Below are 25,219 nucleotides of genomic sequence, written 5' to 3'. Positions count from 1 at the left end.
GTGTATTATATAATGGGCAGGTGAAGTCGAGGGATGTGTATTATATAATGGGCAGGTGAAGGTGAGGGATGTGTATTATATAATGGACAGGTGAAGGTGAGGGATGTGTATTATATAATGTGGCAGGTGAAGGTGAGGGATGTGTATTATATAATGTGGCAGGTGAAGGTGAGGGATGTGTATTATATAATGTGGCAGGTGAAGTCGAGGGATGTGTATTATATAATGTGGCAGGTGAAGGTGAGGGATGTGTATTATATAATGGACAGGTGAAGGTGAGGGATGTGTATTATATAATGGGCAGGTGAAGGTGAGGGATGTGTATTATATAATGGGCAGGTGAAGGTGAGGGATGTGTATTATATAATGTGGCAGGTGAAGGTGAGGGATGTGTATTATATAATGGGCAGGTGAAGGTGAGGGATGTGTATTATATAATGTGACAGGTGAAGGTGAGGGATGTGTATTATATAATGTGGCAGGTGAAGGTGAGGGATGTGTATTATATAATGGGCAGGTGAAGGTGAGGGATGTGTTTTATATAATGGACAGGTGAAGTCGAGGGATGTGTATTATATAATGGGCAGGTGAAGGTGAGGGATGTGTATTATATAATGGACAGGTGAAGTCGAGGGATGTGTATTATATAATGGGCAGGTGAAGGTGAGGGATGTGTATTATATAATGGACAGGTGAAGGTGAGGGATGTGTATTATATAATGGACAGGTGAAGTTGAGGGATGTGTATTATATAATGGACAGGTGAAGGTGAGGGATGTGTATTATATAATGGACAGGTGAAGGTGAGGGATGTGTATTATATAATGGACAGGTGAAGTCGAGGGATGTGTATTATATAATGGACAGGTGAAGGTGAGGGATGTGTATTATATAATGGACAGGTGAAGTCGAGGGATGTGTATTATATAATGGACAGGTGAAGGTGAGGGATGTGTATTATATAATGGGCAGGTGAAGGTGAGGGATGTGTATTATATAATGTGACAGGTGAAGGTGAGGGATGTGTATTATATAATGTGGCAGGTGAAGGTGAGGGAGGTGTATTATATAATGGGCAGGTGAAGGTGAGGGATGTGTATTATATAATGAGCAGGTGAAGGTGAGGGATGTGTATTATATAATGGACAGGTGAAGGTGAGGGATGTGTATTATATAATGTGGCAGGTGAAGTCGAGGGATGTGTATTATATAATGGACAGGTGAAGGTGAGGGATGTGTATTATATAATGGACAGGTGAAGGTGAGGGATGTGTATTATATAATGTGGCAGGTGAAGGTGAGGGATGTGTATTATATAATGTGACAGGTGAAGGTGAGGGATGTGTATTATATAATGGACAGGTGAAGGTGAGGGATGTGTATTATATAATGTGGCAGGTGAAGGTGAGGGATGTGTATTATATAATGTGACAGGTGAAGGTGAGGGATGTGTATTATATAATGGGCAGGTGAAGGTGAGGGAGGTGTATTATATAATGGGCAGGTGAAGGTGAGGGATGTGTATTATATAATGGGCAGGTGAAGTCGAGGGATGTGTATTATATAATGTGGCAGGTGAAGGTGAGGGATGTGTATTATATAATGGGCAGGTGAAGGTGAGGGATGTGTATTATATAATGCGGCAGGTGAAGGTGAGGGATGTGTATTATATAATGTGGCAGGTGAAGGTGAGGGATGTGTATTATATAATGGACAGGTGAAGGTGAGGGATGTGTATTATATAATGTGGCAGGTGAAGGTGAGGGATGTGTATTATATAATGGGCAGGTGAAGGTGAGGGATGTGTATTATATAATGGGCAGGTGAAGTCGAGGGATGTGTATTATATAATGGACAGGTGAAGGTGAGGGATGTGTATTATATAATGGACAGGTGAAGGTGAGGGATGTGTATTATATAATGTGGCAGGTGAAGGTGAGGGATGTGTATTATATAATGTGACAGGTGAAGGTGAGGGATGTGTATTATATAATGGACAGGTGAAGGTGAGGGATGTGTATTATATAATGTGGCAGGTGAAGGTGAGGGATGTGTATTATATAATGTGACAGGTGAAGGTGAGGGATGTGTATTATATAATGGGCAGGTGAAGGTGAGGGAGGTGTATTATATAATGGGCAGGTGAAGGTGAGGGATGTGTATTATATAATGGGCAGGTGAAGTCGAGGGATGTGTATTATATAATGTGGCAGGTGAAGGTGAGGGATGTGTATTATATAATGGGCAGGTGAAGGTGAGGGATGTGTATTATATAATGCGGCAGGTGAAGGTGAGGGATGTGTATTATATAATGTGGCAGGTGAAGGTGAGGGATGTGTATTATATAATGGACAGGTGAAGGTGAGGGATGTGTATTATATAATGTGGCAGGTGAAGGTGAGGGATGTGTATTATATAATGCGGCAGGTGAAGGTGAGGGATGTGTATTATATAATGTGGCAGGTGAAGGTGAGGGATGTGTATTATATAATGGACAGGTGAAGGTGAGGGATGTGTATTATATAATGGGCAGGTGAAGGTGAGGGATGTGTATTATATAATGGGCAGGTGAAGGTGAGGGATGTGTATTATATAATGGGCAGGTGAAGGTGAGGGATGTGTATTATATAATGGACAGGTGAAGGTGAGGGATGTGTATTATATAATGGACAGGTGAAGGTGAGGGATGTGTATTATATAATGGACAGGTGAAGTCGAGGGATGTGTATTATATAATGCGGCAGAGTGACAGACAGTGTGTCTCCCACCTTCTCAAGGTCAGGCTCCTCCAGAGCGAGGGCCAGGCTGTTGTTGTCCATCACTGAAGACGCTGCTACGTCCAGGGGAGTAGAACCCCTCATTGCTGGGGAGGCTGAGGAGACAATGGAAGAAAACTAAAACATTTCACTTCCTGCCTCTTGTCGTGAGAAAGGCCACTCGGCAGAAACGTCAACTGTCATGTTCACTATTGTGGACATGGAATAAACGATACAAGAGCACTTTATTTTTGACACCCACTAAATCTCTCAATTGTAATAAGAGGCTGGGGAGAGACAGACAGACAGGAAACGACACGCACATTCCTGTTCTACCAGCAGGGGGCAGTGTCTCTGCATCTCTTAAACTGCATACCATTTATACCATTACATCAAATCCTGATGCACTTCCTACTTCCAACCTCCCAGCCAGCCATTGATTTGGTTACCTCCCATTAGTGCTGGGGAGTCTGTCTGTAGGGGCCAGTGTATAGTTAGGGGATAAATAAGATGTGAGGAAAAAAATGTTGTGACACATTTAGTACAGTCAGCATATAATATTAGTGCTTTGAAATCAATATGAAACTATTTAGAACCGTTGCTGCCAAAAGGGCAGTAGTATAAATTACAACGATTTGATTCGAAACACAAACGCGGAGATGATTTGAATGTGTGCCCATTAAGTGTTGTTATCTTGAAAAGCCTTTCAGGTGAGGTGTTCATGTCAGCAGCTATTCGTACATCAATTGTCCTCAGCATATCAGCGCTATAAAACAATTTTAAATCAATTTGAAAAGCTTTAGCATCAATTACAACCATTTGCTTCTAAGCCCATAGAGAACAGTATGAGAGGGTGATTTGCATAGAGAATAGTATATGAGGGTGATTTGCATAGAGAATAGTATATGAGGGTGATTTGTATGTGCCCATTACGTGCTATGATCTTGAGAATGAGACATCTCCTATCACTCACATCTCCTATCAGTCACATCTCCTATCACTCACAGTAAGGTCAGCAGCTATTCCTCACAGTCCAACCCTAGTGAGTCATCACTCTATGCACTGCATCCCTAAATAACCCCATCACCCTGTCCTCTCTATCCCTCTCGCTCTCTCTTTCATTCCAGATCTCCTTCTCTCCATCTCTCCCTTTCTTGATTGCTCTCTATGCTACCTTTTCCCATCTCTCTCACCTTCCCTTCTCCATCTTACCTTCCCTTCTCCATCACTCTCTCACCTTCCCTTCTCCATCACTCTCTCACCTTCCTTTCTCCATCTCTCTCTCACCTTCCCTTCTCCATCACTCTCTCACCTTCCCTTCTCCATCACTCTCTCACCATCCCTTCTCCATCTCTCTCTCACCTTCCCTTCTCCATCACTCTCTCTTTGACATCTTAATCCCTCTGTCCTCTACCTATTTGTCAGTCTCCTCTATTGAAGAGGACAGCTGAGTCCCCTAGTGAAGGGGATAGCTGAGTCCCCTAGTGAAGGGGACAGCTGAGTCCAGCTGAGTCCCCTAGTGAAGGGGACAGCTGCGTCCCCTAGTGAAGGGGACAGCTGAGTCCCCTAGTGAAGGGGACAGCTGAGTCCCCTAGTAAAAGGGACAGTCACTACCCCAGTCACTACCCCTGTCACTGCCCCAGACCCAATCCCAGTCACAGTCCAGCCCCAGTCACTGCACCAGCCCCAGGGACAAAAGCCAAACTGTGCCCTCTCATTCTCTCATTCCATCACTTCTCTCCTCTCTATATACTTCTAACTCTCCCTCCTTTGCCTTGCTAGCAGGAACAACAGAACAGAGTGTTTCTTCTCCCACTCTCTGTCACCCGCTATCTGATTGTCATTGTCTCAGTACCATTCCTCCCCTCTGTCTCCTCTGTCCCAGAGCTCCTCGGGGGAGACAGAGCTCATGCAGTGTTTTGTCCCACAAACAGAGGGGACAGTGTACACATTATTACTAACCCAGGTCAGGTCCATAACCCAGACCAGGCCGATAACCCAGGCCAAGCCCATAACCCAGGTCAGGTCCATAACCCAGACCAGGCCGATAACCCAGGCCAAGCCCATAACCCAGGTCAGGTCCATAACCCAGGTCAGGTCCATAACCCAGACCAGGCCGATAACCCAGGTCAGGTCCATAACCCAGACCAGGCCAATAACCCAGGTCAGGCCCATAACCCAGGTCAGGTCCATAACCCAGACCAGGCCGATAACCCAGGCCAAGCCCATAACCCAGGTCAGGACCATAACCCAGACCAGGTCAATAACCCAGGTCGATAACCCAGGTCAGGCCCATAACCCAGGTCAGGTCCATAACCCAGACCAGGCCGATAACCCAGACCAGGCCAATAACCCAAGTCAGGTCCATAACCTAGGCCGATAACCCAGGCCAAGCCCATACTGCTGTTGTTTGTTTTCTTTGCACTGTCTCTCTCTCTGCCACCATTCCCTCTCTCCTCTCTTACATATGTATGTCCTCTCTCACTATGCCCTAATGCATACCCTTCTTGTTAGGAGAACAGTGACAGAGCAGTCCAACTCTGCTGTTCTTCAGTAGGCTGCTGGGGTGCCCTCTCTCTCTCTCTCTCTCTCGCCTTCCTTCCTTCGCTCCTTCCTTCACTCCTCCCCGCCCCCCTCTCTCTCTCTCTGAGCCACCTTCCCCTCTCTCCTGTTACCCACCCAGTCCGACAGAGCTGTTCTCCAGTAGGCTGCTGGGGTGCCCTCCCTCCCTCCCTCCTTCCCTCCCTCTCTGAGCCACCTTCCCCTCTCTCCTGTTACCCACCCAGTCCGACAGAGCTGTTCTCCAGTAGGCTGCTGGGGTGCCCTCCCTCCCTCCCTCCCTCTCTGAGCCACCTTCCCCTCTCTCCTGTTACCCACCCAGTCCGACAGAGCTGTTCTCCAGTAGGCTGCTGGGGTGCCCTCCCTCCCTCCCTCCCTCCCTCCCTCCCTCCCTCCCTCCCTCCCTCCCTCCCCTCTCTCCTGTTACCCACCCAGTCCGACAGAGCTGTTCTCCAGTAGGCTGCTGGGGTGCCCTCCCCCCCTCCCTCCCTCCCTCCCTCCCTCCCTCCCTCTCTGAGCCACCTTCCCCTCTCTCCTGTTACCCACCCAGTCCGACAGAGCTGTTCTCCAGTAGGCTGCTGGGGTGCACTCCCCACCTCCCTCCCTCCCTCCCTCCCTCCCTCCCTCCCTCTCTGAGCCACCTTCCCCTTTCTCCTGTTACCCACCCAGTCCGACAGAGCTGTTCTCCAGTAGGCTGCTGGGGTGCCCTCCCCACCTCCCTCCCTCCCTCTCTGAGCCACCTTCCCCTCTCTCCTGTTACCCACCCAGTCCGACAGAGCTGTTCTCCAGTAGGCTGCTGGGGTGCCCTCCCCACCTCCCTCCCTCCCTCCCTCCCTCCCTCCCTCCCTCCCTCCCTCTCTGAGCCACCTTCCCCTCTCTCCTGTTACCCACCCAGTCCGACAGAGCTGTTCTCCAGTAGGCTGCTGGGGTGCCCTCCCCACCTCCCTCCCTCCCTCCCTCCCTCCCTCCCTCCCTCCCTCTCTGAGCCACCTTCCCCTCTCTCCTGTTACCCACCTAGTCCGACAGAGCTGTTCTCCAGTAGGCTGCTGGGGTGCCCTCCCCACCTCCCTCCCTCCCTCCCTCTCTGAGCCACCTTCCCCTCTCTCCTGTTACCCACCCAGTCCGACAGAGCTGTTCTCCAGTAAGTAGCTGAGATGGTCAAACATGGCCTTCTGGTTCTGTCGGCTGATACGACAAAAGTAACACAGGAACCGACAGCAGCTGGCAACCATCTTGGGGAACGCTATCTCCTAAAAAGAGAGAGGGAAACATAACTTTTAACCATATAATATACTGAACAAAACTATAAACACAACATGTAAAGTGTTGGTCCCATGTTTCATGTGCTAAAATAAAAGATCCCAGAAATGTTCCATACGCACACAAACCTTATTTCTCTCAAATCTGGGCACAAATTTGTTTACGTCCCTGTTAGTGAGCATTTCTCCTTTGCCAAGATATTCCATCCACCTGACAGGTGTGGCATATCACGAAGCTGATTAAACAACATGATCATCACACATGTGCACCTTGTGCTGGGGACAATAAAAGGCTGATTTAAAATGTGCCTTTTTTGTCACACAACACAATGTCACAGATCTTTCAAGTTTTGAAGGAGCGTGCAACTTGCATGCTGACTGCAGAAATGTCCACCAGCTGTTGCCAGAGAAAACGTTTATTTCTCTGCCATAATCCCACATCATTTTGGAGAATTTGGCAGTTGGTCCCCCCTGGCTCTCAAAAACAAACCACATGTAACCATGCCAACCCAGGACCTCCATATCTGGCTTCTTCACCTGTAGGATCATCTGAGACCAGCCACATGGACAGCTGATGAAACTGGGGAGTATTTCTGTCTGTAATAATGCCCTTTGTGGTGAAAAACTCATTCTGATTGTGTGGCATATGCCCTCCCAGGCCCACCCATGGCTGCGCCCCTGCCCAGTCATGTGAAATCCATAGATTAGGGCATAATGACTTTACAGTGCATTTCAATTGACTAATTTCCTTATATGAACTGTCATTCAGTAAAATTGTTGAATTTGTGGCATGTTGAGTTAAATTTTTGTTCAGTATAGAATATTACATTATTAGTCTATTTGTTATGACAGAAAAAAAAATATTGTTCTTCTTATGTTAACCCCACCCCCCCCCCCCCCCAGAAAACTAGGGCCAAGTAACTTTTATTTAATTTAAAGCTTTAATATTGCAGATAGATTGTGGCCAAAAATCTGAAAGTAACTTGTCAATGGGAGACTGTGTCTGTTTGAGATCACGAGTTAGAATAGAGAGAAGAGCTCATGTCATGTTATTGAATCAACATCGTTGAAAACAGCCCCCCCCCCCCCCAGCTCAAAGGACTGTTGACAACGTTACAAGACAGTCCTTCACAACAAACTGTAAATCTGACGTATGCTTAGACCTGCTTACAAGCAATGACTTTGGTGGTCCATATGGGGCACTGAATACAAACACACACACACACACACACAAAGACACACACACACACAAAGACACACACACACACACACACTGTAAACGACCTGGACAGATCAAGTATCGGCCAACAGTGGAGGAATTAATGTTACTGGTCCTGACTAATGAGATTGCCAACCAGATTTGACGGCTTGCGGTAGGTCTGTTTGTCTGTCACTCAGGCTGTCTGGGGATGCATGGCATTGTTCAGCTCATGCTTGGCTGTTGGCACACTCAGACAGTATTAAATCATACCCCAGTCTTATTGCACACCCCAAAAAGGACTGGCATGAGAGTCCCTGCTCCTCTACCCCTCACATCACATTACCAGACCTGTACCCCCTCCAATCCTCTCCTGGACATTCCCCTCCAGCACCCCTCTACCTACCCTTACCCCCTTACATGTCCTGCCAAACTCCCCTGTATCTCCTTACTCTCTCCTTCTGGGTACTGTGTGGTTGATCTTGGGTAGGATCCCTATATGTGCTGATAGCTAGGGCTCAACATACTGACTTTCCTGGGATCATGTTACAGATAAACCTGACAGTACAGCGCCTGTATGGCTGTTAACATCACAGCTATTTGGATCTCCTTGGGATCTCCTTGGGATGCCCTTGGGATCTCCTTGGATTCTTCCCAGACAAACAGTAGTCCTATCACTTGGAAAAAATTATAATAAAATATACAATACAGTGCCTTGCGAAAGTATTCGGCCCCCTTGAACTTTGCGACCTTTTGCCACATTTCAGGCTTCAAACATAAAGATATAAAACTGTATTTTTTTTGTGAAGAATCAACAACAAGTGGGACACAATCATGAAGTGGAACAACATTTATTGGATATTTCAAACTGTTTTAACAAATCAAAAACTGAAAAATTGGGCGTGCAAAATTATTCAGCCCCTTTACTTTCAGTGCAGCAAACTCTCTCCAGAAGTTCAGTGAGGATCTCTGAATGATCCAATGTTGACCTAAATGACTAATGATGAGAAATACAATCCACCTGTGTGTAATCAAGTCTCCGTATAAATGCACCTGCACTGTGATAGTCTCAGAGGTCCGTCAAAAGCGCAGAGAGCATCATGAAGAACGAGGAACACACCAGGCAGGTCCGAGATACTGTTGTGAAGAAGTTTAAAGCCGGATTTGGATACAAAAAGATTTCCCAAGCTTTAAACATCCCAAGGAGCACTGTGCAAGCGATAATATTGAAATGAAAGGAGTATCAGACCACTGCAAATCTACCAAGACCTGGCCGTCCCTCTAAACTTTCAGCTCATACAAGGAGAAGACTGATCAGAGATGCAGCCAAGAGGCCCATGATCACTCTGGATGAACTGCAGAGATCTACAGCTGAGGTGAGAGACTCTGTCCATAGGACAACAATCAGTCGTATATTGCACAAATCTGGCCTTTATGGAAGAGTGGCAAGAAGAAAGCCATTTCTTAAAGATATCCATAAAAAGTGTTGTTTAAAGTTTGCCACAAGCCACCTGGGAGACACACCAAACATGTGGAAGAAGGTGCTCTGGTCAGATGAAACCAAAATTGAACTTTTTGGCAACAATGCAAAACGTTATGTTTGGCGTAAAAGCAACACAGCTGAACACACCATCCCCACTGTCAAACATGGTGGTGGCAGCAGCATCATGGTTTGGGCCTGTTTTTCTTCAGCAGGGACAGGGAAGATGGTTAAAATTGATGGGAAGATGGATGGAGCCAAATACAGGACCATTCTGGAAGAAAACCTGATGGAGTCTGCAAAAGACCTGAGACTGGGACGGAGATTTGTCTTCCAACAAGACAATGATCCAAAACATAAAGCAAAATCTACAATGGAATGGTTCAAAAATAAACATATCCAGGTGTTAGAATGGCCAAGTCAAAGTCCAGACCTGAATCCAATCGAGAATCTGTGGAAAGAACTGAAAACTGCTGTTCACAAATGCTCTCCATCCAACCTCACTGAGCTCGAGCTGTTTTGCAAGGAGGAATGGGAAAAAATGTCAGTCTCTCGATGTGCAAAACTGATAGAGACATACCCCAAGCGACTTACAGCTGTAATTGCAGCAAAAGGTGGCGCTACAAAGTATTAACTTAAGGGGGCTGAATAATTTTGCACGCCCAATTTTTCAGTTTTTGATTTGTTAAAAAAGTTTGAAATATCCAATAAATGTCGTTCCACTTCATGATTGTATCCCACTTGTTGTTGATTCTTCACAAAAAAATACAGTTTTATATCTTTATGTTTGAAGCCTGAAATGTGGCAAAAGGTCGCAAAGTTCAAGGGGGCCGAATACTTTCGCAAGGCACTGTATATAATAATATATCTTGGCACTGTGTTATGGTATGGGCAGCTATTAATCAATTCATGAATAGATAATAGATTCATAGCTTCATAGACTGGAGTTAGAAAGGTTGCCTCCTACTTTGAAAGGACAGGAAGTGTTAGCTGTGTACTTGACCAGGCATTCCACATTTAACCCCACCTAGATTTGAACAGCGAAATATCAAGATGTTTTTCGGTTTTATATGTAAAAACAAGCATTTTTATTAAAACGTTTTATTCAAAAACGGGTCAACCGGACATTTTCAAATCTAGTACCGTTTTCATTCGGAAAACAAAGGATCAAAATGTACACAGACCTATTCTTAGGTGCCACTGTTTCTCAGGCTGATACAGAGAGACTCAACCATGCTTTATTTACAAGCAGGCTTGACTACTGTAATACTCTCCTGTCTGGTCTACCCAAGAAAGCCATTGGTCAACTAGAAATCATAGAGAACGCTACAGCTCGGGTTCTGACCAAGACCAGACAGAGAGCACACATTACATAATCCGTTTTAAAGTCTCTGCACTGGCTGTCTGTGAGTTTTAAGACTCTTCTATTGGTTTTAAATCAATCCACGATTGTGCACCACAATACATATCAGACATGCTTTTAAGCTATGTACCCAGTAGGTCCCTCAGGTCCTCTGCCACTGGCCTTTTAACTACCCCAAAGCCTAGGACCAAGAGGCATGGAGAGAGAGCCTTTAGTTACTATGCCCCCAGCCTTTAGGTACTATGTCCCCAGCCTTTAGTTACTATGTCCCCAGCCTTTAGGTACTATGCCCCCAGCCTTTAGTTACTATGCCCCCAGCCTTTAGTTACTATGCCCCCAGCCTTTAGTTACTATGCCCCCAGCCTTTAGTTACTATGCCCCCAGCCTTTAGTTACTATGTCCCCAGCCTTTAGTTACTATGTCCCCAGCCTTTAGTTACTATGCCCCCAGCCTTTAGTTACTATGCCCCCAGCCTTTAGTTACTATTCCCCCAGCCTTTAGTTACTATGTCCCCAGCCTTTAGTTACTATGCCCCCAGCCTTTAGTTACTATGCCCCCAGCCTTTAGTTATTATGCCCCCAGCCTTTAGTTACTATGCCCCCAGCCTTTAGTTATTATGCCCCCAGCCTTTAGTTACTATGCCCCCAGCCTCTGGAGTAGCCTGCTAGAGAACCTGAGGGGGACCAAGAGGCATGGAGAGACAGCCTTTAGTTACTATGCCCCCAGCCCCTGGAATAAACTGCCAGAGAACCTGAGGGGGACCAAGAGGCATGGAGAGACAGCCTTTAGTTACTATTCCCCCAGCCTCTTGTTACTATGCCCCCAGCCTTTAGTTACTATGCCCCCAGCCTTTAGTTACTATGCCCCCAGCCTTTAGTTACTATGTCCCCAGCCTTTAGTTACTATGTCCCCAGCCTTTAGTTACTATGCCGCCAGCCTTTAGTTACTATGCCCCCAGCCTTTAGTTACTATGCCCCCAGCCTTTAGTTACTATGCCCCCAGCCTTTAGTTACTATGCCCCCAGCCTTTAGTTACTATGCCCCCAGCCTTTAGTTACTATGCCCCCAGCCTTTAGTTACTATGCCCCCAGCCTTTAGTTACTATGCCCCCAGCCTTTAGTTACTATGCCCCCAGCCTTTAGTTACTATGCCCCCAGCCTTTAGTTACTATGCCCCCAGCCTTTAGTTACTATACCCCCAGCCTTTAGTTACTATGCCCCCAGCCTCTGGAATAGCCTGCCAGAGAACCTGAGGGGGGACGAAACTGTGGACATTTTCAAACAGATCTTAAAACACACCTTTTTCCTCAGGGATATTTTTTATTTTTTTGCCTTTTAGTTTTAAATTGTTATTCTTTAGTTTTTTCATCTTCTTATTTTTCTTGTGTAATAAATATTTGTATTTTATTTTCATTGCTTATTTATTTATTTTTGTGAAGCGCATTGTGTTGCATTCGTGTCTGAAATGTGCTATTTAAAAAAAGCTTTATTTGATGAGAAAGGATTTAAACATTTTGATTCAACTCTTGAATTATATTGAATGTATCTATGATCCCGTTTATATCTTAATGTATTCACATAAGTCCAGTACTTTAACTAGACGAGAAGAGAATATATCTTTAGACTAATGAGCTACGGTACCTGTGACTTGTCTCCTCTTTAGACTAATGAGCTACAGTACCTGTGACTTGTCTCCTCTTTAGACTAATGAGCTACGGTACCTGTGACTTGTCTCCTCTTTAGACTAATGAGCTACGGTACCTGTGACTTGTCTCCTCTTTAGACTAATGAGCTACAGTACCTGTGACTTGTCTCCTCTTTAGACTAATGAGCTACGGTACCTGTGACTTGTCTCCTCTTTAGACTAATGAGCTACAGTACCTGTGACTTGTCTCCTCTTTAGACTAATGAGCTACGGTACCTGTGACTTGTCTCCTCTTTAGACTAATGAGCTACGGTACCTGTGACTTGTCTCCTCTTTAGACTAATGAGCTACGGTACCTGTGACTTGTCTCCTCTTTAGACTAATGAGCTACGGTACCTGTGACTTGTCTCCTCTTTAGACTAATGAGCTACAGTACCTGTGACTTGTCTCCTCTTTAGACTAATGAGCTACGGTACCTGTGACTTGTCTCCTCTTTAGACTAATGAGCTACGGTACCTGTGACTTGTCTCCTCTTTAGACTAATGAGCTACGGTACCTGTGACTTGTCTCCTCTTTAGACAAATGAGCTACAGTACCTGTGACTTGTCTCCTCTTTAGACTAATGAGCTACGGTACCTGTGACTTGTCTCCTCTTTAGACTAATGAGATACGGTACCTGTGACTTGTCTCCTCTTTAGACTAATGAGCTACGGTACCTGTGACTTGTCTCCTCTTTAGACTAATGAGCTACGGTACCTGTGACTTGTCTCCTCTTTAGACTGATGAGCTACGGTACCTGTGACTTGTCTCCTCTTTAGACTAATGAGCTACGGTACCTGTGACTTGTCTCCTCTTTAGACGAATGAGCTACGGTACCTGTGACTTGTCTCCTCTTTAGACTAATGAGCTACGGTACCTGTGACTTGTCTCCTCTTTAGACTAATGAGCTACGGTACCTATGACTTGTCTCCTCTTTAGACTAATGAGCTACGGTACCTGTGACTTGTCTCCTCTTTAGACTAATGAGCTACGGTACCTGTGACTTGTCTCCTCTTTAGACTAATGAGCTACGGTACCTGTGACTTGTCTCCTCTTTAGACTAATGAGCTACGGTACCTGTGACTTGTCTCCTCTTTAGACTAATGAGCTACGGTACCTGTGACTTGTCTCCTCTTTAGACTAATGAGCTACGGTACCTGTGACTTGTCTCCTCTTTAGACTAATGAGCTACGGTACCTGTGACTTGTCTCCTCTTTAGACTGATGAGCTACGGTACCTGTGACTTGTCTCCTCTTTAGACTAATGAGCTACAGTACCTGTGACTTGTCTCCTCTTTAGACTAATGAGCTACGGTACCTGTGACTTGTCTCCTCTTTAGACTGATGAGCTACGGTACCTGTGACTTGTCTCCTCTTTAGACTGATGAGCTACGGTACCTGTGACTTGTCTCCTCTTTAGACTGATGAGCTACGGTACCTGTGACTTGTCTCCTCTTTAGACTAATGAGCTACGGTACCTGTGACTTGTCTCCTCTTTAGACTAATGAGCTACGGTACCTGTGACTTGTCTCCTCTTTAGACTGATGAGCTACGCTACCTGTGACTTGTCTCCTCTTTAGACTGATGAGCTACGGTACCTGTGACTTGTCTCCTCTTTAGACTGATGAGCTACGGTACCTGTGACTTGTCTCCTCTTTAGACTGATGAGCTACGGTACCTGTGACTTGTCTCCTCTTTAGACTGATGAGCTACGGTACCTGTGACTTGTCTCCTCTTTAGACTGATGAGCTACGGTACCTGTGACTTGTCTCCTCTTTAGACTGATGAGCTATGGTACCTGTGACTTGTCTCCTCTTTAGACTAATGAGCTACGGTACCTGTGACTTGTCTCCTCTTTAGACTGATGAGCTACGGTACCTGTGACTTGTCTCCTCTTTAGACTAATGAGCTACAGTACCTGTGACTTGTCTCCTCTTTAGACTAATGAGCTACAGTACCTGTGACTTGTCTCCTCTTTAGACTAATGAGCTACGGTACCTGTGACTTGTCTCCTCTTTAGACTGATGAGCTACGGTACCTGTGACTTGTCTCCTCCCAGCACGTTGACCATCACCTCCATGACAGTCTCGTGCATCCCCAGGACCCTCATCAGGTTGAGGTGCTGGTAGAACACCTTGTCTCCTCTTTAGACTGATGAGCTACGGTACCTGTGACTTGTCTCCTCCCAGCACATTTACCATCACCTCCATGACCGTCTCGTGCATCCCCAGGACCCTCATCAGGTTGGGGTGCTGGTAGAACACCTTGTCTCCTCTTTAGACTGATGAGCTACGGTACCTGTGACTTGTCTCCTCCCAGCACGTTGACCATCACCTCCATGACCGTCTCGTGCATCCCCAGGACCCTCATCAGGTTGGGGTGCTGGTAGAACACCTTGTTGTTCATGATGTCACTGTAAACACACAGAGGCCAGCTAATTATCTGAGCTAACACTTGTTTTATAGTTGAACTAAACCAGATCAAACAACCTTAGTGTGTGTGCATTGAGCAATGCTGGAGATGTATGGATCACTACAGTAATATTAAATGCACACACACACACATACCCTCCACTCCTCTCTCACCCCAGTCCGTCGATCATGAGTTTCTCCTCTTCTTTCCCCATGCGTACAGACAGCAGTGATCTGATCTGGCCCAGAGAGGCCAGGAGGTTGACACAGTCCTGTACTGACACAGCAGAGATGGTGTAACCTGGTAACAGTAAGAGACTAAAGTTAAACTGGACAGTCCTGTACTGACACAGCAGAGATGGTGTAACCTGGTAACAGTAAGAGACTAAAGTTAAACTGGACAGTCCTGTACTGACACAGCAGAGATGGTGTAACCTGGTAACAGTAAGAGACTAAAGTTAAACTGGACAGTCCTGTACTGACACAGCAGAGATGGTGTAACCTGGTAACAGTAAGAGACTAAAGTTAAACTGGACAGTCCTGCACTGACACAGCAGAGATGGTGTAACCTGGTAACAGTAAGAGACTAAAGTTAAACTGGACAGTCCTGTACTGACACAGCAGAGATGGTGTAACCTGGTAACAGTAAGAGACTAAAGTTAAACTGGACAGTCCTGTACTGACACAGCAGAGATGGTGTAACCTGGTAACAGTAAGAGACTAAAGTTAAACTGGACAGTTCTATACTGACACAGCAGAGATGGTGTAACCTGGTAATAGTAAGAGACTAAAGTTAAACTGGACAGTCCTGTACTGACACAGCAGAGATGGTGTAACCTGGTAATAGTAAGAGACTAAAGTTAAACTGGACAGTCCTGTACTGACACAGCAGAGATGGTGTAACCTGGTAACAGTAAGAGACTAAAGTTAAACTGGACAGTCCTGTACTGACACAGCAGAGATGGTGTAACCTGGTAACAGTAAGAGACTAAAGTTAAACTGGACAGTTCTGTACTGACACAGCAGAGATGGTGTAACCTGGTAACAGTAAGAGACTAAAGTTAAACTGGACAGTTCTGTACTGACACAGCAGAGATGGTGTAACCTGGTAACAGTAAGAGACTAAAGTTAAACTGGACAGTTCTATACTGACACAGCAGAGATGGTGTAACCTGGTAATAGTAAGAGACTAAAGTTATATTTACAATCTGTATGGCTTTGGCTGTGTTTAACTGCAATTGTCTTATGACAGATGAACAACAAAATAGTAAAATATAACGATTAGGTCAAACTATCAGAATCAGTCTCGGTGTCACTCAATTGACGTGACACAAGGATCAAGTACATACTCTTCTTCATGGCCCTGAGCAGCGCTCCGATGCCGTCGTACTGACGTCTCAGCAGGCTGAACATCACACGAACCAGCTCTGGGTCCTGGATGCTGCACTCCTGAGCCCAGCTAGCCATGGTCTGGCTGATCAACTCCTTCAGATTGGCTGAGGGGAGATACCAAGAGTGTGTGTTATCTCTTTAATCATACAGTAGTAACAGCAGCTCTGGGTCCTGGACGCTGCACTCCTGAGCCCAGCTAGCCATGGTCTGGCTGATCAACTCCTTAAGGTTGGCTGAGGGGAGATACCAGAGTTTTACACATACAGATATTATAGATAGATACAGTGCATGTCTGAGCCCAGCTAGCCGTTGTCCTTCAGGTTGGCTGAAGAAAGAAGGAACTAATTACTATTTCAAATCTAGTCAATATGTGTATTCTCCACATCCTGTGAGTTACAACTCCTTTACTCTCTAGGGCTCCTATTTTATTTTTGCAATATGCCATTTGCTTTAAGAAAATGGCTGTACTTCTGCCATGGGGAATCAGTGGTTGATTAGGCTGGGGGAAGAGGTGACGACTATGTGTGCATACAGATGAACCGTGGAGATAGAGCTGCAGTCCTCCTCATCATGCCCATCCAAGAAAGATTGATAATAGTCTGTCTCTCAGTTATATGTTAAGCTACAAACAAAATGCAACTCAAAATAAATATTTTTTTGTTGGGGGGGGGGGCTGTAAGATCCAAGGCGGCCAAGGTGTGTACACTCTTAGAAAAAAAACATGCTGTATAGAAACTAGAATAGTTATTTGGCTGTCCCATTAAATAACCTTTTGAATAACCCTTTTGGTTCCAGGTAGAACCCTTTTGGGTTCCATGAAGAACCCTTTTGGTTCCAGGTAGAACCATTTTGGGTTCCATGAAGAACCCTTTTGGTTCCAGGTAGAACCCTTTTGGGTTCCATGAAGAACCCTTTCTACAGAGGGATCTACATGGAAACCAGCATTATTATTCAAAGTGTTCTCCTATGGGGACAGACAAATAACCATTTTGGGTTCCATGAAGAACCCTTTCTACAGAGGGATCTACATGGAAACCAACATTATTATTCAAAGTGTTCTCCTATGGGGACAGACAAATAACCCTTTTGGGTTCCATGAAGAACCCTTTCTACAGAGGGATCTACATGGAAACAAACATTATTATTCAAAGTGTTCTCCTATGGGGACAGACAAATAACCCTTTTGGAAACCTTTTTTCTATGAGTGTAGATTTAACTGAAATGATTTTTTCCAAAGTCATGTTATGTTTCACCACAATAGGAATGTTGTACAGGAGCCGAGGGAAGAGGCAGGACATTATAAAATGTGTCGTTTCCAGGGTTGGTAGAAGGATGTAGTTCTACTGATCAGCTGAGTCAAGTTGCATTTGTCACACACACACACACATGTACAACGAAATGCTTAACTTGCACGCCCTACCCAACAGTGCAGCAATCCAAATAGTATAACTAATGAGAAATAAGGGTCAAAGCCTGTACCAAATGTTCAATGTGAGGGGATACTGGAGTACTGATGTGGATATGTACATGTAGGCAGGGATACTGGAGTATTGATGTGGATATGTACATGTAGGCAGGGATACTGGAGTATTGAGGTGGATATGTACATGTCGGGAGGGATACTGAAATATTGAGGTAGATATGTACATGTAGGCAGGGATACTGGAGTATTGAGGTAGATACAGTGGCTTGCGAAATAATTCACCCCCCTTGGCATTTTTCCTATTTTGTTGCCTTTACAACCTGGAATTAAAATAGATTTTTTGGGGGGGGTTTGTATCATTTGATTTACACTACATGCCTACCACTTTGAAGATTCAAAATATGTTTTATTGTGAAACATTACAAGAAATAAGACAAAAGAACTGAAAACTTGAGCGTGCATAAATAGTCACTCCACCAAAGTCAATAATTTGTAGAGCCAACTTTTGCAGCAATTGTAGCTGCAAGTCTCTTGGGGTTTGTCTCCATAAGCTTGGCACATCTAGCCACTGGGATTTTTGCCCATACTTCAAGGCAAAACTGCTCCAGCTCCTTCAAGTTGGATGGGTTCTGCTGGTGAACAGTAATCTTTAAGTCATACCACAGATTTTCAATTAGATTGAGGTGTGGGATTTGACTAGGCCATTCCAAGATATTTAAATGTGTCCCCTTAAACCACTCAAGTGTTGCTTTAGCAGTATGCTTAGGGTCATTGTCCTGCTGGAAAGTGAACCTCTGTCCGTCTCAAATCTCTGAAAGACTGAAACAGGTTTCCCCCAAGAATTTCCCTGTATTTAGCGCCATCCATCATTCCTTCAATTTTGTTTTTTAAGCAATGGCTTTTTTTGGGCTATTCTTCTGTAAGGCCCAGCTCTATGAAGTGTACGGCTTAAAGTGGTCCGATGGACAGATACTCCAATCTCAGCAGTGAGGCTTTGCAGCTCCTTCAGGATTATCTTTGGTCTCTTTGTTGCCTCTCTGATTAATGCCCTCCTTGCCTTGTCCGTGAGTTTTGGTGGGCGGCTCTCTCTTGGCATGTTTGTTGTTGTGCCATATTCTTTCCATTTTTTAATAATGGATTTAATGGCGCTCCGTGGGATGTTCAAAGTTTCTGATATTTTTTATAACCCAACCCTGATCTGCATGTACTTCTCCACAACTTTGTCCCTGACCTGTTTGGAGAGCTCCCTGGTCTTCATGATGCTGCTTGCTTGGTGGTGCCCCTTGCTTAGTGGTGTTGCAGACTCTGGGGCCTTTCAGAACAGGTGTACATATACTGAGATCATGTGACAGATCAAGTGAAACTTAGATTGCACACAGGTGGACTTTATTTACTAATCATGTCACTTCTGAAGGTAATTGATTGCAACAGATCTTATTTAGGGGCTTCATAGCAAAGGGGGTGAATACATATGCACAAACCACTTTTCTGTTTTTTATTGTTTTAGAATTTTTTGAATCAAGTCATTTTTTAAATTTCACTTCACCAATTTGTACTATTTTGTGTACGTCCATTACATCAAATCCAAATAAAAGTCCAATTAAATTAAAGGTTGTAATGCAACTAAATAGGAAAAACGCCAAAGGGGAGGAATACTTTTGCAAGGAACTTGAAACTCTCGACCTGCTCCACTACAGCCCCCTTAATGTTAATGGGGGCCTGTTCGGCCCGCCTTGTCCTGTAGTCCACATTTAGCTCCTTTGTCTTGCTCACATTGAGGGAGAGGTTGTTGTCCTGGCATCACACTACCAGGTCTCTGACCTCCTCCCTATAGGCTGTCTCATCGTTGTCGGTGATCAGGCCTACCACTGTTGTGACGTCATGATGGTGTTGGAGTTGTGTTTGGCCACGTAGTCGTGGGTGAACAGGGAGTACAGGAGGGGAATAAGTACACACCCTTGAGGGGCCCCGGTGTTGAGGATCAGTGTGGCAGACGTATTGTTGCCTACCATTACCACCTGGGGGCGGACCATCAGGAAGTCCAGGATCTATTTGCAGAGGGAGGTGTTTAGTCCCAGGGTCCTTAGCTTAGTGATGATATTTGAGGGCACTATGGTGTTGAACGCTGAGCTGTAGTCAATGAACAGCATTCTCACATAGGTGTTCCTTTTGTCCACGTGGGAAAGGGCAGTGTGGAGTGCGATTGAGATTGCGTCATCTGTGGATCTGTTGGGACGGTATGTGAATTGGAGTGGGTCTAGGGTTTCTGGCATGATGGTGTTGATGTGAGCCATGACCAGCCTTTCAAAGTACTTCATGGCTACCGACGTGAGTGCTACGGGTCTGTAGTCATTTAGGCAGGTTACCTTCACTTCATTGGGCACAGGGACGATGGTGGTCTGCTTGAAACATGTAGGTAATACAGACTCAGTCAGGGAGAGGTTGAAAATGTCAGTGAAGACACTTGCCAGTTGGTCCGCGCATGCTTTGAGGCCACGTCCTGGTAATCCATCTTTGTGAATGTTGACCTGTTTAAAGGTCTTACTCATATCGGCAACAGAGAGCGTTATGACACACTCGTCCAGAACAGCTGGTGCCCTCATGCTTGTTTCAGTGTTGCTTGCCTCGAAGCTAGCATAAAATACATTTATCTTTCTGGTAGTCTCGCATCACTGGGCAGCTCGCGTCTGGGTTTCCCTTCGTAGTCTGTAATAGTTTTCAAGCCCTGCCACATCTGACGAGCGTCAGAGCCAGTGTAGTAGAATTCAATCTTAATCCTGTATTGACGCTTTGCTTGTTTGATGGTTCGTCTGAGAGCATAGCGAGATTTCTTATAAGAGTCCGGATTAGTATCCTGCTCGTTGAAGGCGGCAGCTCTAGCCTTTAGCTTGATGCGGATGTTGCCTGTAATCCATGGCTTCTGGTTGGGATATGTACGTACGGTCACTGTGGGGATGACGTCGTCGATGCACTTAATGATGAAGATGATGACTGAGGTGGTGCACTCCTCAATGCAATTGGATGAATCCCGGAACATATTCCAGTATGTGCTAGCAAAACAGGTGATAGAGCAGTCAGAAGGTTCACTGTGATATGTTATTATATTCTTGGGTCAAGTCAATAAATATACACATATGCACGCAAGCTTTCAAACACTCCCCTTTTCTCTCCTCCTCTCCTCTTCTTTTGTCTCGATCCTCCTCTCCTCCTCTCCTCCCCCTCTCCTCCCCTCCTCTCCTCTTCTTTTGTCTCTCTCTCTCCTACCCCTCCTCTACTCTTCTTTTGTCTCTCTCTCTCCTACCCCTCCTCTAGTTTTGTCTCTCTCCTCCTCTCCTCCCCTCCTCTACTCTTCTTTTGTCTCTCTCTCCTACCCCTCCTCTACTCTTCTTTTGTCTCTCTCTCTCCTCCTCTCCTCCCCCTCCTCATGTCTCTCTCCCCCTCTCCTCCCCTCCTCTACTCTTCTTTTGTCTCTCTCTCTCTTCTACCCCTCCCCTCCTCTAGTTTTGTCTCTCTCCTCCTCCTCTCCTTTTGTCTCTCTCCCTCTCTCCTCTCCTCTACCTAATGTGGACGTCCTACCTAAACCCCCTGAATTCCCCTCCATCCTCATCTAAAACGTGATGTTTTCTCATTAAGTCGATGAGGCTGGACTAGATAAGAATGTTAAGTACGTTGTCATTAGAACTCTCCCTCAACAGATATTGGATTTTTTTTTATTTTTTCTCCAATAGATTGCCTCGATAATAAGTATGTAACTTCTGCTTGTCCTTCAAAACTTATGGAGGGAGTGCCTGGGGGAAAACTGAACAGTCTGTTCCTGGTACACCAACAGCTGTAGCTATGTACTGTACATGACATTATTGTAGGTCCCTGGTGGGAAGCGCCAAGGACCAAGGTTAGTCTTGACTTTGGATTGAGAAGGAAGTATACTGATCAGGGTAGAAAAGCAAAGCACACAACTTCAGAAACCAACCCCAGGAACTTAACAAGAGTAAGCTCAAAACTATAAAAACAAAACAAACAAAAAACACCTCTAAACAAACAACTACCTACAAACAAACAAAGAAACTATTCACAATATTTTCTAAAATAAATATACAATTACCGCTTTATTTTTTCCAGTTTGTACATTTAGTGAACTCGAGGTCGAACAGACATCATCTCCAGTGGCATGGTTTGAGCTGTAACAGCAGTCTAATTGGTGTGAATAAAAGCTGGTTGGCAGACAGAACCCTACCCTGGGAGCCCAGTCACAGAGCACACACACACACACACACACGCAGACACACACACACACGTGCAGACACACACACACACACACACACACACACACCTCTGTTCTACTCCTGGTTCAGAAGTGAAGCTGTCCAAAAAAACACTCCGCTGCCTGACTACAAATGAACAGAGCCATGTATGTAGATGTTTTCTCTGCTAATGAGGGTTTTGTGTGTAGCTAAATAACAGAGAGGAAGTGTCCTCTGTTTTAAATGGAGGAAGCTTCCTGGACTGGTGCTGTGGAGTTGTGAGAGGAGGTTGTTGGTGAGCTACTGAGAACAGACTGGATGTTATTCTAGTGGTTTGTAGTGTTGTTGGGGAACAAAACGGAGTAATAATATCTGCTTTCATTAGTGAGGTATGAGGTTAACATGAGATTCCGATTATGACCTGCAGGGATGTCAAAATGAAGAAGACATTTATTTTTTATATTTTTTTTAACTCTTCAATATTGTAGAACTGAAGTGCACCAGGCATTAACATTTCACACAGTCCAACCGTAATATCGGCGTATCCGATCAGATAAGTGATGAGTGATGAGTGTGTTTCCAGTCAGTTACAGCTGACTGAATACGTATGGCATGTTGTTATGTTAATGTGTTGTCTTGGTTCACACAGAGACAGTATCTTACTGGGAGCGGCCTGTTCCTCCTCCGTAGGTTCCTCCTCTAGTTTCCTGGGCGGTCCCTTGATCTTATAGAGCATGGCCAGCAGACGACCCTTTATAGACGTGTCCTCCTCCTCCTCCTCCTCCTCCACTGGGATGCCTGCAGGGACAGAGACAGAAACAAATATGAAGGGCAGGACTGGGAGGATGATTTTAAACTCAGATGTCTCCATCACATTTTGACATAGAGGTTCATGTAGACCTGGCCTGTAGGTTTTCAGTCCAACCCTCTTCCTGGAGATCTACTGTCCTGTAGGTTATCAGTCCGACCCTCTTCCTGGACATCTACTGTCCTGTAGGTTATCAGTCCGACCCTCTTCCTGGAGATCTACTGTCTTGTAGGTTTTCAGTCCAACCCTCTTCCTGGAGATCTACTGTCCTGTAGGTTATCAGTCCAACCCTCTTCCTGGAGATCTACTGTCTTGTAGGTTATCAGTCCAACCCTCTTCCAGGAGATCTACTGTGCTGTAGGTATTCAGTCCAACCCTCTTCCTGGAAATCGACTGTCCTGTAGGTTATCAGTCCAACCCTCTTCCTGGAGATCTACTGTCTTGTAGGTTATCAGTCCAACCCTCTTCCAGGAGATCTACTGTGTTGTAGGTATTCAGTCCAACCCTCTTCCTGGAGATCTACTGTCCTGTAGGTTATCAGTCCACCCCACAGGACGGTAGATCTCCAGGAAGAGGGTTTAGGAGCACTGATGTAGACCTAGAGTTCATTACTACAGTTAGCATATACAATCACTTTTGAACCTGTCAACCTATTGATTGATACTGATGCCAGTCAAGAGTCATCATGTCATATAGGAGACTTTTTGACTGAATAACTGAAATGACGTATTGATTTGATGTCAATGTGAGATCTGTGAGTTACAGTATGTGCCTGCATCTCAAGTTAGGATTTGTCTTTTAACTGTGTGTGTGTGTGTGTGTGTGTGTGTGTGTGTGTGTGTGTGTGTGTGTGTGTGTGTGTGTGTAAGTAGGTGTGTGCGTGCGTGCCTGCGTGCATGTGCTCCCATGTATGTGTGTGGTGTGCGTGTGAACATTGTACCGCAGTGCAGTCTCAGCTCATCATGAAATTTGTAGAGGTCCTCCTGAATCTCTTCAGGACAGGGACAGTCCTCCCCAGCAGCAAAGTTTAACAGGATGTTGATCTATATGGACAGATGGTGGGAGGGAGGGGGAGAGAATCGGAGATTGCGAGAGAGAGAGACTCAGACAGAGAAACCGAGAGTCCATCCACACAGAGAGAGACTCAGACAGAGAAACTGAGAGGCAATCCCTACACCACAGCATCATTACAGTGAGTCAGACAGGCCAGGAGATTCCCCCTAGATCTCTATGACATCACATCTGTTTGATCTAGGAGATCGGTCAAACCATCCAGACCACCAGCTTGGGAACATAATTTATAGAGGATGCTATGAGGAGATAGGAGACATTCTACACCTGCTATACACCTGTCATAGCAAAACGACATATTTACCTGATATTTGTTGGATATTTGACGATTATATACTTAACTAAACAGTAAGACATTTCTGTTCTATTAAATGTCTGTGTAAACCAAGAGGAGCCTAAAAACCTACAGCTGGCATTCCAATGATCAGATGTGGTGGGTGTCACTGAGATAGAGAGAGCCTGGAGGAACAGAACAAAGGCCTCAGTATTCCTAATTATCCTTGCACCTGGGAGACGGCACCAGAGGCAGATGACCACAGGATGAACCCAAAGTGGCTTATGGTGCACCTCCCAATCTATAGGGGAGGGGTTGAACCAGCCACTGAGCATTCTTGGTATCAGGTATATAAGAAACAGCATGGTCTGTAAAGGGTAGGCTCTCGGGCCCAAGACAGTTGGGTTGACCAGTCTAATTATTGTAATAATTAATCAATGTTGATTAATAAAGATGATTGTTTGAAGAAATTACAAAGTATCTCTCACTTGGTTAGAATAATCCACCATACACAACAGATGGTAGCTAGCTATATGTGAAGAGGCATATGCTAACTGTAAAAAAGACTCACTGTAAATTAAATTGAGTCCCTGATCCGAGCTTCAAGGATGTTACCAGTGTTTTGATTCTATTTCTGGCACTACAGTTTCTTAATAAAACATACAATTATAAATAAATGAAATACATCGAGGAATAAAGAGGTCTTGGTGAGTACACTCTTAGAAAGAAGGGTTCCAAAAGGGTGGCTGTCCCCATTGGAGAAATATTTCTGGTTCCAGGTAGAACCCCTTTTTGGTTTCCGTCCAGAACCCGTATGGGTTCCATGTAGAACCCTCTGTAGAAAAGGGCTCTACATGGAACCAAAAAGGGTTCTACATTCAAACCAAAAGGGGTTCTTCAAATGGTTCTCATATGGGGACAGCAGAAGGACCATTTCAGTGTCAGACATCTTGTTTCTGAAACACAGATCAGTGTATTTGATAACTAGCAGGAGAGAGATTGATCAGCATAGGCTTAGCAGCTGTAGGGGAGTGTTATTAGAAGTGTGAAAAGGAGAACAGTGGGGAGCTCATTGGCCAGTGTGTGTGTGTGTGTGTGTGTGTGTGTTTGTGTGTGTGTGTGTGTGTGTGTGTGTGTGTGTGTGTGTGTGTGTGTGTGTGTGCGTGTGTGCGTGCGCTGATCATCGTGTTGGTATGAGGTGTTCTTTCTCTTTCTCTCTCTAATGTTCTTCTACTCAGCTCCCAAGCACAGTGAGGAAAGAGAAAGAGTTGCATGGAGGTTTAATAGATCATAGATCAGTGGT

At 45.1% G+C, this 25,219-nt stretch overlaps 1 protein-coding gene across 2 annotated transcripts in view; it reads right to left on the bottom strand.

Annotated features, from left to right (window-relative positions):
• LOC139407391 (ryanodine receptor 3-like) overlaps positions 1–25,219 on the bottom strand; it is a 270,933-nt gene that overhangs the window by 95,563 nt on the left and 150,151 nt on the right. For both annotated transcript variants that reach the window (XM_071151137.1, XM_071151138.1), the window contains exons 41-47: positions 23,512–23,614; positions 22,427–22,561; positions 16,057–16,203; positions 14,882–15,008; positions 14,595–14,709; positions 6,433–6,565; positions 2,769–2,872 (exon numbers count right to left, since the gene is read on the bottom strand). In XM_071151137.1, coding sequence (XP_071007238.1) covers positions 2,769–2,872; positions 6,433–6,565; positions 14,595–14,709; positions 14,882–15,008; positions 16,057–16,203; positions 22,427–22,561; positions 23,512–23,614 — 864 coding nt within the window. The remainder of the gene's footprint in view (positions 1–2,768; positions 2,873–6,432; positions 6,566–14,594; positions 14,710–14,881; positions 15,009–16,056; positions 16,204–22,426; positions 22,562–23,511; positions 23,615–25,219) is intronic.

This window comes from Oncorhynchus clarkii, chromosome 4 (genome assembly GCF_045791955.1).
Source record: "Oncorhynchus clarkii lewisi isolate Uvic-CL-2024 chromosome 4, UVic_Ocla_1.0, whole genome shotgun sequence".
Classification (NCBI taxonomy): domain Eukaryota; kingdom Metazoa; phylum Chordata; class Actinopteri; order Salmoniformes; family Salmonidae; genus Oncorhynchus; species Oncorhynchus clarkii.
The sequence above is the reverse complement of the archived record's forward strand: the minus strand, read 5'-3'. Positions and strand labels throughout refer to the sequence as shown.